The sequence below is a fragment of the Scleropages formosus genome, chromosome 9, assembly GCF_900964775.1.
Source record: "Scleropages formosus chromosome 9, fSclFor1.1, whole genome shotgun sequence".
In the NCBI taxonomy this organism is placed as follows: domain Eukaryota; kingdom Metazoa; phylum Chordata; class Actinopteri; order Osteoglossiformes; family Osteoglossidae; genus Scleropages; species Scleropages formosus.
This window is the reverse complement of record NC_041814.1, coordinates 32,191,139-32,207,564: the sequence shown is the minus strand read 5'-3', so window position 1 is coordinate 32,207,564 and position 16,426 is coordinate 32,191,139. Positions and strand designations below refer to the sequence as shown.

The window sequence follows — 16,426 nt, the reverse complement described above, 5'->3', positions numbered from 1 at the left end:
TGAGTCCAGTACCGATGTGTGCAGGGTCAAGCGTGGTCACACTGCAGCACTTGCTGATCAACCCTCGTCTGTAACTGTGAGATTGGGTACATAAGAAGGGGTCAAAGTCTGGCACTGGCAATGGTAGGAAGGAGAGCAGCTAAACTAAGACTGGTACAGGCATGCAAGGGAAATCAAGAAACTGAAAGGGAAAGTTATTAAAAACTGTCAAGGAAATAAATGCCTCAGGGAAAGAAGGGTGATCAGTTTGTTTGGCCCAAGATGCTTTAGTTCTTAGGAAAGAGACATTCGTTTTCATTTGTTACTGTAATGCTAGTGCCTTATAAGTGGATGTTAGGGTCAGTCAATTGTGACATCACTCTATAAATGTGTTTGTAACAGGACAAGTATGTAATATTTTGCAGCTCAGCAGTGCAGCTGAGTCAGCAGAAAAAGAAGAGGTCTGGGAGCAGAGCCCTGGTGCACACCCACTGTAGGAATGTGCAGCGGGGAGACGAAGGACAATCGCACCGTCTCTGCTGTAATCCCTTGGAGGGAAGCTGCCACCAATGGCCACATGTCACCAAGGTGTGCTGTGATTTACTCACCCACGGGACTGAACAACTGAACAAACGCAGCATCCCAACAGGCACGTTCTGCAGGCGGAGGCAACCGGTTGCCAGGCCAGATGGGGTTTGTTTACATTTTGCGGGAAGATTGTGCCAAGGGAGCAACAGATCTCGGGGGTTGTATTTATCACTGTACTGCAGCTGATATCTTGTTCAAGGTGACCTACAAGGGGAGCTTTATGTGAAAAGAGCAGAGGACACAAGTGCTGCAGGGTAACTATTAGCACTGGCTTAAATATAATTACAGGCGCACCTTCGTTTGAAGGCGGAGCTCGCCGTTGGGACAAGCGCCTGGTTAGGAGAGGTTCGTTGCTCCTTGTAGTTGTCCTCCGGCGGGTCCGCGTGCGGGACGGGGCAGAAAAGGACAATCTGTGACTGACAGCAGCACTGCGGGCTCTATGAACAAGAAGCATGGGAGCAGCGCGGTGCAGATTCTGGTCAAGGAGCGGAGCTGCTGGGAAGCCTGAGAGCATCACTGCTTGTCCATCATCATCATCATCACCTGGTTCTCACTGCAGTGAAATGCGGTACAGTATAAACTATTTCCATCATTGTGTAGTAAGAGCAGACAGACAGATGATGGATTATATTGGTCATCGACGGGAGCTGGACGACTTTTCCGCGTGTTCAACGAGTGTTTAGGAGCTGCATGCGTCGTATAATAAAAAATAAAAAGAGAAGGTATCTGTCGCTGGTATCCCCGCACGTACACACACAATGGGACAATGGGTAACGGTGTGCGAGAGAAGAAATGGCCTACTAGTAAGTTTGATGAATTACGAAAATGAACTAATACCCGGCCGGGCCGGCGGCGGCAGCTGTGCGATTCGACGTACAGCGATTAGCAGCTTAACCACGCACGCGTCACGTGACTGGTAGAAAATACGAACGTTTACAGGTAAGAGGGACGTGTCACCACCAAGTGTGGCTTTAGGCGACACATTATTATTATTATTATTCCAAGCATTAGCCTCCACCGTCGGGAACTCGAGCGGCAGCCCGCTTCCGCTCTCCGGGACAGGCGCGCTCCATACGTGCTCGTCCCCGAGGCAGTACGTGGCGACGCGATGACGTGGCGCCCCGTCGACGCCTCGCCTCGCCTCGCAGTGCGGACCGAGGCCAGGCAAAATGGCGGCTGCGGACTGTGCGCGAGCAGCCGCCCCGAGCAGATGACGGCGGAGCGCTGAGGGAGCGAAGGAAGGAAAGGACAGCGAAACACAGACAGAGACACGGAGACAGAGTCAGACAGCGGGAGAGGCGGGAGAGACGGAGGCAGGCAGGCAGGCAGGCAGAGGGAGGAAGAGAGCGAGAGAGAAAGAGAGAGGCGGCGGCGGCCCCACCAGCGCGCGCGCGCACACCACCATGGAGGACATCAACTCTAACATCAAGGCGGACCTGGAGGTGCGCAAACTGCAGGAGCTCGTGCGGAAGCTCGAGCAGCAGAACGAGCAGCTGCGCAGCCGCTCCGCGCTCCTCTCCTCCTCCTCCTCGTCCTCCTGCTCCTCGACCACCTCCTCGTCCTCGCCAGCCGGCAGCTCCGGGACCGGGGCTCCGAGCGCCTCCGCCGCCGCCGCCGTCCGCCCGCTCAGCGGCGGCTTCGAGGCGGCGGCGGCGACCCTGTCCGCGTTCGCGGCGCCGCGAGGCCTCGGGAACGCGCGCTGCGGGAGCCCGCGCCGCTCGTACGACGGCAGCGCGCTCTTCCTCGGGAGGAGCGTGAGCGGCGACGGGGCGTCGGCCGCCACCGCCCCCGTCATCATCGCCCCCGTCGTCGTCGGACTGCCGGCCGGCTGCTGCGGGGACGCGCCGGAGCGCGCGGACGAGGCCGAGACGTCGGTGCTGGACGAGGTGGAGGTGCTGGACCTCGAGGACATGGACTGTCTGCAGGAGGACGAGGACAGCTGGTCAGTCAGTCAGTGATTGCGCGCACGCGCACACACGCCGGACCGGGGGCCGATGAGTCTGATTATGTATCTGTCAGTTAGCGCGCGACCGTGACGCCGATCTCTTCACTTCACCGCGTTTTTTGAGTCGATCGCTCCCTTTACCCCGTTTACTCGCTATGATAGTGTACGTACACTGTAGTCCGTTGCTGTCGGAGGGGGGAGGGGGGGCGGTTGCCATGGCAGCGCCGTGTTTGGAGGAACACGCGTGTTTATCCTCCCAGCTCAGCTGCACCGTGTTTACAGCGTTGCCGGCTCCCGACGGGCTGGGGCGGCCTGCCCTGTGTGTGTGTGTGTGTGTGTCTGCAACACACCGAGTTGTTTACATCATCAGCGTACATCTCAGCGGCTGTTGCTTCCCTCCTCTACATTACCAGCTTTACACTGTTTTACACCTGTTCCCAGCCCACGCCGCACGATGTTGCACAGGGGCGGTTAGGTCACGGGGGGGGGGACAGACACCTAATAATGGCAGTCATCACAAAGTCCACAATCATCATCATCAGCAGAGACTCACCTGCCGCCTTTTTGCCGTCACATGTATCAGGCTGATTGGCCCTCTCTCTCTCTGTGTGTGTGTGTGTGTGTGTTTGTCTGTCTGTGTCCAGGCTGTATGAGACCAAGCTCAGCAGCCCCCTCCAGAAGGCAATGAGCCCCGTGGTTTGGTGTCGCCAGGCCCTGGACAACCCGAGTCCCGACATGGAGACGGCCAAGCGCTCCTTGCTGCACCGCCTCGACCTCATCATGTCAGGTGCTGCCGCTGCCGCCGCCGTTTGTGTGTGTGTGTGTGTGTGTGTGTGCGAGCCTGAGGACCTTTGGGTGTAGCCCTGTTTTGGCTACCTGCCTTCAAGGGATGGGGTACAATATCTGTGTGCGTCCCAGGGTTCGAGTGTGACCGCAGCTGGTGCGTGCACGCGCGCACACACACACACACACACGTTCAGTCAGGGTAGCAGAACTGAGAAGTGTGACAGCAGGTGCGAAGCCCATTTCAGCTCCCACACACCCATCCGCTGTTCCCCAGAATCACAGACAGGAAGTGGAAGGACAGGGTCCCGTGGCACCAGCCTGCAGGGGGTCCCCGCTTCCCTAGCGACACACACACACACACACACACGCTGGCATGGAATGTGTTAATGTTCGCAGGTGGAGTCTGGTGCCCTGGTGGTGATGTCATCTCCCCAGATGATGACATGGCAGCGAGGTCATCGTGCCCGTTTCCTGTAGCAGTGATGAGAATATTGCATGCGTGGCGTGCGTGTACAGCGGATGTGGCGAACCGGCGTCCCCTTCGGCACGTGTAGCTCTGCTGAGCCGTGTTCGGGTGTGTGGCCGGGTGCGGGTTCGGTGCCTCACGCAGCTGCCAGGAGTGCAATGGCCGGAAATAGACGTGGGGGGGCGGGGGTGCCGTGTCACCGTGTGACCGTGTTTCCGCTGTTTGGTGCCACATGTCACTCAACCTTTTTACTACGCACAGCGTCAGTGGAACACGTGTGACGACAGGTTGTCGTACATGGGTCACGTCATGAGAACGTTGGATGAGGATGAGCGGGCGGATGGACACGGCGACGGTGATGATGGACACCGCTGTCAACGCTGAGGACCCAAGTAGAGGACAAGAGGGACAGCGCTGGCACACGGCAGGGCAGCTGGTAGGGTAGCGATGAGGTCGCAGGGTTGAATCCTGCCTCCCCCTGTAGTGCCCTTGAGTAAGGTACTTACCCTGAATTACTACGAACTCTGTAAATGAAATAGTAAGTGTAGGTTTCTTACCGTAGTGAGTCTCACTGGAGAAAAGTGTCGGAAAAATGAATAAATGTAAATGTGAGTAAATGACACTCGCTGAAAATCCCTGCTAACCGGGTGATTGAAGCAGCACTGCTGTGACCTGGTCTCCATGGAAACAGCCTGTGCAAGCTTCTCCAAGCTGCTCACTCCTATTCGAACCCATGATCAGGAGTGATGAGCACCAGGCATGCACCTGTACACTTACTCACTTATGTGATGCTTTTCTCCAAAATGACTTTCAGCGTCAATCTACTTACAGTGATTTACCCATTTATACAGCAGGGTAATTTCACCGGAGTGATCTGGGGTAAGTACCGCTGCAGGTGGGATTTGAAGCTGCCACTCTTGGGTCCGCAGGCAGCAGCTCTAACCAGTGCGCTACGCTGCCCCAGAACCTGTACGGGTTCGAGGAGCTGTCTCGCAGCGCTCAGCGGGTCCAGGGCAAAGGGCTGCAGGGACGGGAGTGTGTCACTGTGGCCTTTACCTCTTTGTCTCATTACTTGCTTCCCTTCAAAGGCATTTGGTTTATGGGCGGAGATTCATAGGTGTCAGATGCAGGGGGCGGGGCCTGAAACACACAGACAGCCCCATGTAGCCACACTGTGCAGTGGGTGTGTGTGTGGAGTAAGACGTAAACCCAGCTGCCTGCCTGGCTGGGTGGGGTGTCTGTTTCGTATAGTGCTGTGTGTGTGTGTCGCTGTGGCCCTGGCCCTTGCGGGGCCCCTCAGCCCTCTGCTCCTCTCAGTCACTCCTGCGTCTGCAGCTCATCAGGGCTTATGGTCTGTGGGGCCAAATGGGGAAGCTATAGATAGCCAGGCAGGCCAGCTGTGGGGGTGGATTGCTGTCTTTGCCAACACACACACACACACACACACACCCACCCACCCACCGGGCGATCTGTATGAAGTATTGTGGCGCAGCGCGGGTGGTCATTGCTATCGTTGGGTGTCCAGGTGACCTTGTCGTACTCAGGTGTCTGTTCGTCACTGTTTTGTTCCTTGCTCCAGATGCCCTTTTACCGCCAGCTCATGTGCCATAAAGAGTTATTAAGACATTAGTTTACATTTATTTATTTATCAGACACTTTTTTCCGAAGCGACTTCCAATGAACTCTATGTAGTGTCACCATCAGCCCACACACCTTATTCGCCACGGTAACTTACACTGCTAGATGCACTACTTACACTGGGTCACTCATCCATACATCAGTGGAACACACACACACACACACACACACACACACACACACACTATGGGGGAACCTGAACAGCACATCTTTGGACTGTGGGAGGAAACCAGAGACCCGGAGGAAACCCACACAGACACGGGGAGAACATGCGAACTCCACACGCGCTGAGTGTTGATCGAACCCACGTCCTGTCACACACCCCAGGTGCCATGAGACGGCAGCGCTGCTCGCTGTGCCGCTGTGCCGCCGTGCCGCCCGTATTGACTTGCTTCTCGCAGACTTTTCCCCAAAGTGACGTACGCTGTTGAGCTTCCTGCAGTGATCTTCACATTTATGATGCTGAGTAATTTTTACTCTGTCAGTTCAGGGTAAGTACCTTTCTCAAGGGTACTAGAGCAGGAGAAGGGATTTAAACTCACAACCTCCACACCCAAGTTTGGCACCTCTAAAACAGGGCAGCTACGTACATCATAATGTTGGTTGTAGCTGCAGTAAATAAAAGTACTTTGTAAGAACGTTTGTTGAAAAGCTCACCGATTATATGTGGTTTGGCTTTTGTAAAAAGTATAGCTATAATGTACAGAAACAAAGATTGTAACAGTTTCCACTTTAATATTTTGTTAACGTCCAGCTACTCTAATAGTAATGAAAATGACAGAAAACAGAAATGAGTCGTTTCCACAAACCCCGTTCAGCGTCTCTGGTCACCGATCACTGACACTCAGGAGGTGTAAACACTGTGGAAGGGAGTTGAAGGGAGGCGCTTCCACACACTGATTTTTACTGCTCTTTACTGTAAGTGCGTGTCTGTGTGTCTCGCTGCTTGGGCACCCCGGCTCACCCCCGACCCCTGTTCTGACCACAGCCAACAAGAGGCGGAGTCTGTACGGCAGTCCTTACAGCCCCGCCGTGGGCTACAGCAGCCCATTCAGCCCCAGCGGAGGAAACAGCCCCTACAGCAGCGGCTTCAACTCTCCGTCGTCGACGCCGGTGCGGCTGCCCATCGTTAAGCAGCTGGTGCTGCCTGGCAGTGCAGGTACTCCTCGCACGACTCCGCCCACACGCATCGTCGGCGCGCCACACAGTGGCACGATGGGATGTCCCGCACTGAGGCGTGCGCCTGCCACGTCGTGACTGACGTACGCGTGTACGGACAGCACGGGCTTCTGGGAAAACTGGCGGCTATAGTGTGCGGTCACTGCCAGGTACAGTGTACGGTGACCGATGGGTGCAGTGACTGACTGGTACAACGTGCGGGCGATGGGTACTGCAGCTGATGGGATGTGGACCGTGTGTTTCGGCCCCTCTCAGGACACCAGCGGAGCACAGTGGACAGGAACCCCCCTGCGGTCAGTCCCCAGTCCTCGGTGGACAGCGAGCTGAGCACCTCCGAGATGGACGAGGACTCGGTGGGCTCGTCCACCACCTACAAGCTCAACGACGTGACGGACGTGCAGATCCTGGCGCGCATGCAGGAGGAGAGTGAGTATCTTCACTGTGTATAAGACTATAGTACTGTACACCAAGTCGGCACTGTTCGTAGCACACGGCATTATCTGGTGTTTGTATGACAGAATCCTGGATCGGTGCCTTGGCGTGGCGGAAGGGCTTGCGTGATCTAGGGATCTCCGGAGCTATGTCGTCGGGAGCATTATGCTCCTGGTAGGGTCTCCCAAGGCGAACGGGTCTGGAGTGAAGATCCAGACTAACACGATCCAAAAACCATGATCCGTGAAAAAAGTAAACAAGAGAACGTTTACCCTGCCCGGAATAGGGTCGCCGGGACCTACCCCTGGGCCCAGGAGTAGTATTCCTAGGCGAGCGCCTGGTGGCCGGGCAGCCCACGTATCCCGGCCGGGCTCAGCCTGAAAAGGCATCGTGGGGGGCCCATGTAGGCCCGCCACCTGCAAGGTCCATCATGGGGGTTGGGTGCAATGTGTACCAGGCAGCTGGAGGGGGCGGGGCCCCTCTCGGGAGAAACTGGCTCTTGAATTTCCAACTGGGACGAGGCCCCCGGGTCGGCCCGGGACCCGCTGGAGGGATTATATCTCACGGCTGGCCTGGGAACGGCTGGGGATCCCCCAGGCTGAGCTGGAGGAAGTTGAGGGGGACAGGGATGGCTGGGCCTCAATGATCTCCCTGCTGCCACCGCGACCCTATTAGGACAAGCGGGATGGAAGATGGATGGATGGATGACAGAAAAGTCAGGACTCAAACCTAGAACCTTTCCATCAGAAGAGCAGGTCTTTGACCAGTACGCCCCCTGGATGTTAATGTATTGTTGTTGTGTGTTTTGTTGGTACTTGGAATTCCTGCACATTTCTGAGGTTGCGTTGCCAGCTGTGTGTGCGTATGCCCGCTCGCACGTGTTCTCAGCCCCATGCCCCTCTGTGCCCAGGCCTGAGGCAGGAGTATGCTGCTACTGCGTCTCGCCGCAGCTCGGGCTCCTCGTGCCACTCCCTACGGCGCAGCACGTTCAGTGACCAGGAGCTGGACGCCCACAGCCTGGAGGACGAGGAGGAGGCGGTGCACCCCGCCTTCCACCCGCCAATCAACCGCTTCAGCCCCTCCCCCCGGCACTCGCCGCGCCCTTCGCCGCGACACTCCCCCAGGAACTCCCCCCGCTCCCGCTCGCCGGCGCGCTCTCTCGAATACAGCCGCGTGTCGCCGCAGCCCATCATTAGTCGACTCCAGCAGCCCCGCCTCTCCCTGCAAGGCCACGCCCCTGACCTGCAGACCAATGTGGTGAAAAATGAAGGTAGTCTTTCTGCTGCTTCACACGTGTCTTTGCGGTGAAACTCCGTGCTGATATTTGTTTCCCTGTTTTTGCTGCTTTTGGGACAAAGTGAGGTCCTCTGTGTGTTTTTAGAACACTGTGTGCGTGTGTGCGCGCGTACGCAGTGTCGTCCTGGGGTCACGCTCCCTCCATTTTTCAGTGACACCGTTGTTTTACCCCCTTTAGTTTTCACCGCGTTCTCTTCGCTTCCCCTGTTTACAAGCCTACCCGCAGGTGGCAGTGAAGAGCACCCAAACCGCCACAGTTCAACTCGCTTCCACACTGTTGACATCGTGTGTGTGTGTGTGTGTGTGTGTGTGTGTGTGTGTGTGTGTGGTTTGTGGCTCTCAGGGACCAGTTGCCGGACCACGACCAGGAGACGAATGAAAAAGGCTCACAAATGCCTGCTCAAGTGTGTTAGAGGCGAGGGGCTTCTTGTTTGCTTGCACTTGGACTGCTGCGTCTCTCTGGTACCGCGGTAAGCTCATGCGGCCCTCTTCCCTCTCGGTGCTGCAGAGAAGCTGAGGCGCAGTCTTCCGAACCTGTCGCGGGCGAGCGGGGCCCCTGTGGCGGAGCCCGTCAAGAACAGCCGCAGCTGCGAGTCCAATCTGCAAGTGCCAAACGGGGGGTCCCCGCGGCACCAACCGCAGCCTTCCAGTGAGTCTTGCCCCGGGGCACAGTCACCAAGAGCGAGTCGCGGTCGGGTACAGTCAGTCAACAGGGACGAGTCGCAGTTGAGTCCAAGATGATGTCGATACCTGATGAGGACATGAAGCACTGACCCACACAGTCTGTCCAGTCCATGTCCATCCCCCATCACTGTGGCCTGTTTGCTTCATTGTTTGCTCACACATGTTTTCTTAATAGCTGTGTGTGACTGGTTTCCATAGCAGCTGCGTGTGTGTGTGTGTGTGTGTGAGGGAGAATGTGGTGGTAGATGTAGTAAACACTGCTCTGGTGTCTGATTGGATGGGATCTGCCCACTCAGTCCTGCATGGTGCCCTGAGACTCCACCCCCCTGTAGCCCCATCCTTTTCTTGCCTGGGCTCTGAACCTTTGCTCACCTGATGGTTTGCTGCCCTATTCTTCCACTGTGCTTGTTCTTTCGACGCACATGCGCACCTCGTGGTGTCAGTGTTTACGTGCAGTGCTTCTGGCCCTTCATCTCTAGGGTTCAACGGGAGCTCTGGGGGCCTCTTCTGGCCCCTCCCCCAGGGCAGAGCATGCGCTTCCTCTTGCCTTCTGTCATTTGCTGGCTCCCCTGGCTGCGGGTCCTCTCTTCTTCTGCCCGTGCTGCTCCTGGCCCCGCTGCCTATCCCCTGGCGCCCCCTAGGGGCAGCCTCTGCTCGTCGACTGTCCTCCAGGCCCGTGACGTCACGTGTCCCTGTGTCTCTGCAGCACCACCCCAAGGGCACTCAAACGCGTCCCGTTCCTCCCCGAAAACCAAACAGCTCCTCCAGAGCCCGGCGTCTTTAAGAGGTACCGCTCTGATCACCACCTGAACACCACCTGTGTTGGGGAGGGGCCGGCCACCCCCCGTGAACTCTGACCTCTGTGCTCTGACATCACCAGGGTCAACAGACCTCAGTAGCTGTTGTGGTTCTACCACTGATGGAAACCACATGTAGTCCTGCCCTCAAACCACTAGTCTCTAGTTGCTGAGTTAAATTATGTAAATATAATGAGGCAGCAGTTTTATTTATTCAACTCGGCAGACAGAGATTTTCAGACGCGCACACACACACGTCTATGGACGCACCACCATGTTGCTGGATCATGTCCCGCTAGTAGCTTCTATGGAAGTGACATCCAAACAGCAAATACATAGAGAATCATACCAGATGGTGTTGTACTCATTGATGGTGCGGTCAGGAGATCAGGAGAGAAGTGACTCTCGAAGAGATGGGTTCAAGACCCTTCTTCAGTGTGGGGGGGATTCAGTAGCTCCGAGGGACACGGGGAGCTCATTTCGCCACGTCGAGGACAAAACTGAGAACCTGAGTGAGACCACCAACGGCCAGAGGTGGAGGAGCACAGTGCTTTTGTTGGGCTGTAGGGAGTGATCAGGTCCAGTAGGTATTGGGGGTCCCTATCCTTTGGAAAGTCTTTGGCAGGTCAAACATAACTTGTACTGTGGTGGGGCTCATTTGGGGGGGGGGGGGCTTACTGATATGTTCTTCTGCTCCTTCAGCTCATCTTCATCTCCATGTCCATCGTCCCACCTTACTGTGTGTCCCTAGCATGTGGCACCACTCCGCGGGTCCCCTTTGGCAACATGTCTCACATCAGGGACTTGACACAACTAGTGCTCAGTCCTGGGGGGTGATGCTCTGATGCTCTGGTGCTTTATGATGCTGTATGATGCGCGTTACTCTGCTTGTGTGCTCAGTCGCTCCTTTCTTGTGCCCCGTGCAGTCAAAGTGTCCTGTTGTTTTGGGGAAGACAGAGACTTCAGTGAGTATTTGCTGTCTGCCCTCCACCCCGGTCCGTCTCCGGTCCGTCCCCGGTCCATCGGCCGCCGTGTGATGTGGCTCCTCGTGTTCTGTGTCGTCCGCTCATCGGCATGTCTGCTGTTGGGGGAGCTGACCAGCAGATGGCGCTTCCCCCATTTCATTTTCAGCTGTTCCCTCTCTTATTCCTCATCATGTGCTGTAAATGACTAAAAGGCGCGCGCGCACACACACACACACACACACACACACGCGCCATCATGCAACCCTGCAACAACCACTGCGCTACTGAGCCGAAATGGTTCCGCAACTCGGCCTCACCGGAGCAGCGAACGGTGTACAAACCACACCTCCGGGACGGGGTTCAGCGTGTGTGGCGCTGTGCACAGGACCATGTGACCACTGTGAATGTTCATCTCTGATGCTGATGTCCTTCATCCTCTGATGTCCCTGCGCACCTGAACCCAGTGTACTGACCTCTCTTTACCCATCATCCCTCCTCCCGTCAAAGTCCCCTCCCCTAGCAAGCTCCGCACCCCAGCCACGCCCTCCCCACTGGCCCTGCGGCAGCCCGTTAAGGCGGTCTCCAGCCCGGGACCCGCCCCCTCTGGCCTGCCTGCCCCAGTTGGTGGAAATGCCACGCCCTCCCGGCCCCTTGGCCCCGCCCGCAGCGGCCTGCCGCGCCCCAGCGCCTCCACAGGGGGCGGCGGCATCCCGGTGTCTCGCAGCCGACTGGCTCAGCCCGTGCGCAGGTACGCACGCACACGCACGCACACGCACGCAGTCCCACGCGCCGGTCCCAGCATGCATCCGGAGCCGCCTTGAATCCGTGTGGTCAATCCCCCCCCCCCCCCCCGTCTCTCACGCACCTCTTCCAGGTCTCTACCTGCTCCTCGGAGCTTCAGCGGTATGAAGGACGACAGCTGGAAGGAGGGCTGCTACTGAGGGAGACTTCGCCCCGGGAAAAAAGGGCGGAGCTGTGGGGCAAAGGTCACAATACGGCACTTTATTTGCGACACCGGGCGTTTTTAGAAAATGAGAATGAGATCAAAGCATAAAAGTCACATGGATTTTCCACACAATCGGAACCTCGCGCGGTGTCTCGGCACCGGAACCACAACAGACCCACGGTCCTGCCCGTGACGCACCCCTCCCCGAGAATGCCAAAGAACCAAGAGAGACCACAGCCCACGTCAAACCAGGCGGCCCCACCCGAGACGCGGTCGTGCCCGGGCCACGAAGCCGCCTAGATGCGTCTCTCCATCAGGAACCCAGCGACGGCCCTGCCGGACCACCCGGTTCCGGTACTTGAGCTCTGCTCTGTAACTATGCAGGGGTTCTCCAAGCGGACGATGACCTCTGACCCAGGAACGCCCCCTGCCTCATTTCATGCCTGTCAAGTGCCTGAGTTCTTCAATCCAAATGTTTGTGTTGCTTGTACTTTTCTGGCCTGTGGTGAGACCTCCATGGGGTCAGGACCTAAACTGACAGCAAGGCGGAGCATCTCATCCCACGATGGCTTCCTCTCTGGCTCCACTTCCTCACTCTCTGACCCCGCTTCCAGGGAGGCCTGTTAGCTGGAGCTCTCAAGCTCTCAGTCCTTGAAGGGGGTGGGGGGTTCTTTGTTACCAGAATGTTTGTTCACTCTCTTTTCAGCGTTTCTGCATGGCCCTGGGTTTGACAAGCATTAAGGGGACTGTCACTTTGATTTAAAACATTTATTTATTTAAAATACCTCCTTTGAAATATGTATTCATCTGCAGTTTTTTTCTTTTCTTTTCTTTTTTGTTTGTTTTACATTTTTTGTTGTTAAAAATCAGTTGCAAGGATTTTCCTCCCTAGTGTTTTAGTAACAACTGGAACGAGGGGGGCGCAAACCCACAGCGGCGAACAGGAAGAAGCGTCTTTTCCCCGCTGCGGGTGGCTCATGTCGACTGCTGGAGCGCCCCGCTCTGGTGCTTGAGGGTGACGGCGAGCGTGTTTCGCGCCCAGTGGGCACGGCTCACGCAAGCAGCTGTTAAAATAATGTAGCGACCCCAGGAAGCTGCCGAGGCGCCTGGACGAATGTCATCGCCGCGGTTCGATAATCGGCAAAAGGCGCGGGAGGCACCGAGGGGCCAGCGGACGGGGGAGGCCCTCCGGTGGCTTGGGGTCGGCGCGGCCTTTCGGCCGCAAAGTGCGTTAGCCATTTATACCGAAACTAGTGCCTATGATTTCCGCCTGTTCCGAGGGGACTTTTCTCTCGACTGTGTTTTTTCGTTTGGTGCCAACGGCTTTGATTTGCCAACATATCCCAGAATGCACTTGGCTCCTTCACTGCTTTTGGTTTCCACGATTCCAGTAATTCTGTGTATTTTCTCTCGTTTGCAATTGCACCAAAGGGTGGCTGTGGTCTTGGTCTGAGTAAGCGGAACCTGCCAAGGTTCGAATCCCACCTGCGGTCCGTTCGCATTCTCGCTTTCCTGGGACGTGACGCTACGGCCGAAGCGCGGTGTCCCACTTCGTGAGACGACCACACGCCCCTCGACGACACATTTACAATTGCTTCTGAGGAGTATGTACAATATGCGCCTTGATATTTAAAAGTAAATAAATCTGTAAAGGACTTTATTTATTGAAGGGGCGGCGCCCGCGTGGCTCTCGGCTTTGCTGTCGGCCGGTTGCCAGGCGGTCGCTGCTGGGTGGTCGTTGCTAGGTGATGAGCGTTGCCATGTTGTGTGATCATTTGTTTACCAACTTTTATATTGTCACAGACTATACTTTGTTTCCCCATGTAAATTCACGTTTGAAATAAAAGTGCGACCACGGCTGCTCTCGGCCCGCTGCTCTTCTTCTGTGCGCCGAGTGCGCAGACACACAGCCGCTGGGGTGGGGGACGTGTGCAACTTGCTCTGTTTTACTGTGTGTCTCTAAACATCCAAGCCTTCGTGTGCAGCTCTCACAGGTGTGACAAACTCACGCATCAAGTATTTACAGTAAAATTCACAGCAGGACACACACAGACACACTGTCTGACCTGCTTGTCCCATATGGGGGTCGCGGGGAACCGGATCCTAACCCGGCAACTCGGGGCATAGGGCTGGAGGGAGAGGGGACGCACCCAGGAGGGGACGCCAGTCCGTCGCAAGGCACCCCCAGCGGCACTCGAACCCCAGGCCCACCGGAGAGCAGGACCCGGTCCAACCCTTCGCAACGTGCGGTGTTACAGAAAGTGCCAGATGCTGAGAAGGCAAAGGAAAGCCTTACCTATCACTTTCAAACACACATTTATGTTGGAGGACAAGATCATTACGGACGACTAATTTTTAGTATTCATTTATTGCAGATGATTTTTTGCAGGTGGCTGAGCACAGAGGTGTTTGAGTGCAGTAATTGCAGAGATGCTAGTGTAGTGTAGTGTACTGTTGTGTTGTCATACAAAGTCCATTTAAAGGCTCCTCCTCAAAACACTTGAACGATTCCTGGGTTATGATGAAAGACATTCATCATACATGTAAACATTTAAATAATACAACAAAACAATCCATCCATTTCTTTGTAACCGCTTGGCCCACGCACGGTCCCCATGGGCCGGAGCCCATCCGCGGTGCTGCGTGCAGGTATGAGGTGCAGTACACCCTGGCGAGAACCCCATCCGCAATTCATCGATCTTCAAACTGCATTCACTGAGGCGCCCAGGAATCCAGCAGGGTAATTTGTACTGTGCGAGTGCAATGCCATCTCGCGTCACCATACGAAAGGTAAAGAAGTGCGGTGGTTCTCGGTCCTGGCGCCGTTGTGGGGGAACAACGTCGTCCCTCCCCCCCTCAGAACTGCTGAAACTCTGTCCACATTCAAGAAGGGTCTGAAAATTCGCCTTTTCCGGACCCATTTAGCCCAAGATCTCTCCAGCTCATGTCCGGTGTAAATGTTCATGCGCCGTAACTTCATGAGCATCCCCAGATAAGCCTTTACACAGCCGCTACTCCCGTACTGTATGTGAATGATTGTGTACCCGTAAAAAAATTACTAGGAAGGTGATCAGGAATCGTCGATATTCAGATAAAGTTTTATGCAGCTGCTCGTGTGATGAACGATGGTTCATATGGTGGAAAGTAACCAACTGTACTTAAGAGTCTCTTCCTGCTCATGTAATGAACACACTGTATTTTCTATGGACAAAAGTGTGTCATGAATGAATGCATGTTCATGTAAACGAATGCAACTTTATTAATTGCAGAGGAAAATTCACTTTGGTTGCAGAAGTGCACACGCACACGCAGAGCACATTGAAAGGCACGGGCAGCGGGCCTTCCATCACACCCACCCATTTCTATCACCCGCTTGTTTTGGTCAGGGTCGTGGGGGTCCGGGTCCAGGTCCGGGGCCTATCCCCAAGAGTCATTGGGCTAAGACTGGGTGGGGGGATACACGCAGCGGTCCTGTCAACGTCATTTCTTTACCACATCATCTGTCCGGTGCCTCTGTCCTGCGTGTACCGTCTCTTGCGGGCGGGTTTTCACAATCATGAACGAAGGAAAGTAGCACTGCGCAAACTGGAATTAATTGTTGCTACAAATATGATCGAATATACAGCTCTTATTGCTATGTATAACCCTGTCAACTTTGGGTGACATGATTTTCGCCCGTGGACCAATTTGTTCTTCCGCGACATATTAGCGGCCTGACCCTGCTATGTGAGTAATAGGTGCAGGACCGCACGGCGCAGTTCACCAAGCGGCCACGCGGCGGCGCCAGAGGCTCGCGAGGACATGAACGAGATGTGAATCAGAATGCTGGGGTGTGGGGGTGCGGTGGCGCGGTGGCACGGTGGGTTGGACCGGGTCCTGCTCTCCGGTGGGTCTGGGGTTTGAGTCCCGCTTGGGGTGCCTTGCGGCAGACTGGTGTCCCGCCCTGGGTGTGTCCCCTCCCCTTCTGGCCCTATGCCCTGTGTTGCTGGGTCAGGCTCCGGTTCCCCGCGACCCTGTATGGGACAAGCGGTTTCAACGTGTGTGTGCGTGCGTGTGTGCGAGAATCAGAATGATACAAAAGTGAATGAGTACAGTACTGTACTTGAGGCCAAGAGCTGTTACTCAGTTTTCACCCCATCAGCAGGTCACGCAGCTCCGCCGCAGTTCCAGTGGTTTTAACAGAAGCTTTTCCACTATTAAACAAATTGTTCTTAAAATCACACAATGCAACCAAATTGTATTCTGCCCATTTTTTTTCCCCATTTTCAATGCAGTTTTGTTACACGAAGCATCATTTTACATTTGCGTTTATTCATCTATCAGACGCTTCTCTGCAAAGCGACGTACATCTCAGAGAAATACAATGTGTTCATTACATCAGGATTTTTGGCTTTAGTTCGTTTAGAAATATATTCCACATTCTTGAAATTGGCACATTTTGGCACTGAGTTCCAAACATCAAATATTCCCGTACCTTTTAGGAGCCGATACTTTCTACAGTGTTCTGGTGCCTTCTAGAATGTTCCGGTGGCTGAAAACGGACACTTTACAAGAACTCGTGGCACTTTTGTCATCAGTAAACTTGAACTCATCATCGGTGCAAAAATCTGCGTAACTAAGAACTTTGAACAATTTTGTTGCGTTGTGTCATTAAACGATACAAAGACACATTTATAAGAGTGAGTCCAAAAGAGGTGAGTTTTGAGACCCTTAAATGTGGAGAGC

General features: G+C 55.2%; 1 protein-coding gene across 4 annotated transcripts; it reads left to right on the top strand.

Annotated features, from left to right (window-relative positions):
• The first annotated feature begins 1,133 nt into the window (after positions 1 to 1,133).
• slain2 (SLAIN motif family, member 2) lies at positions 1,134 to 13,590 on the top strand. 4 transcript variants are annotated; one of them, XM_029254663.1, is made up of 10 exons: positions 1,134 to 2,509; positions 3,157 to 3,299; positions 6,391 to 6,561; positions 6,837 to 7,007; positions 7,924 to 8,283; positions 8,818 to 8,958; positions 9,700 to 9,780; positions 10,717 to 10,755; positions 11,263 to 11,503; positions 11,630 to 13,590. In XM_029254663.1, exons 1-10 carry the CDS (start codon positions 1,971 to 1,973, stop codon positions 11,694 to 11,696), a joined length of 1,953 nt encoding a protein of 650 aa, XP_029110496.1. In that variant the 5' UTR covers positions 1,134 to 1,970; the 3' UTR covers positions 11,697 to 13,590. The 4 variants fall into 4 exon arrangements, with proteins under 4 accessions (XP_029110496.1, XP_029110498.1, XP_029110497.1 ...); XM_029254665.1 differs by lacking the exon at positions 9,700 to 9,780; XM_029254664.1 differs by lacking the exon at positions 10,717 to 10,755 and having other exon boundaries at positions 1,135 to 2,509.
• Positions 13,591 to 16,426: the final 2,836 nt, after the last annotated feature.

Coding starts and splice junctions, on each gene's coding strand:
- slain2 (XM_029254663.1), top strand. CDS start 1,971: ATGGAGGACATCAACTCTAACATCAAGGCGGACCTGGAGGTGCGCAAA. Junction 7,008..7,923: donor GGCGCGCATGCAGGAGGAGA/GTGAGTATCTTC, acceptor CTCTGTGCCCAG/GCCTGAGGCAGGAGTATGCT. Junction 10,756..11,262: donor TGGGGAAGACAGAGACTTCA/GTGAGTATTTGC, acceptor CTCCCGTCAAAG/TCCCCTCCCCTAGCAAGCTC.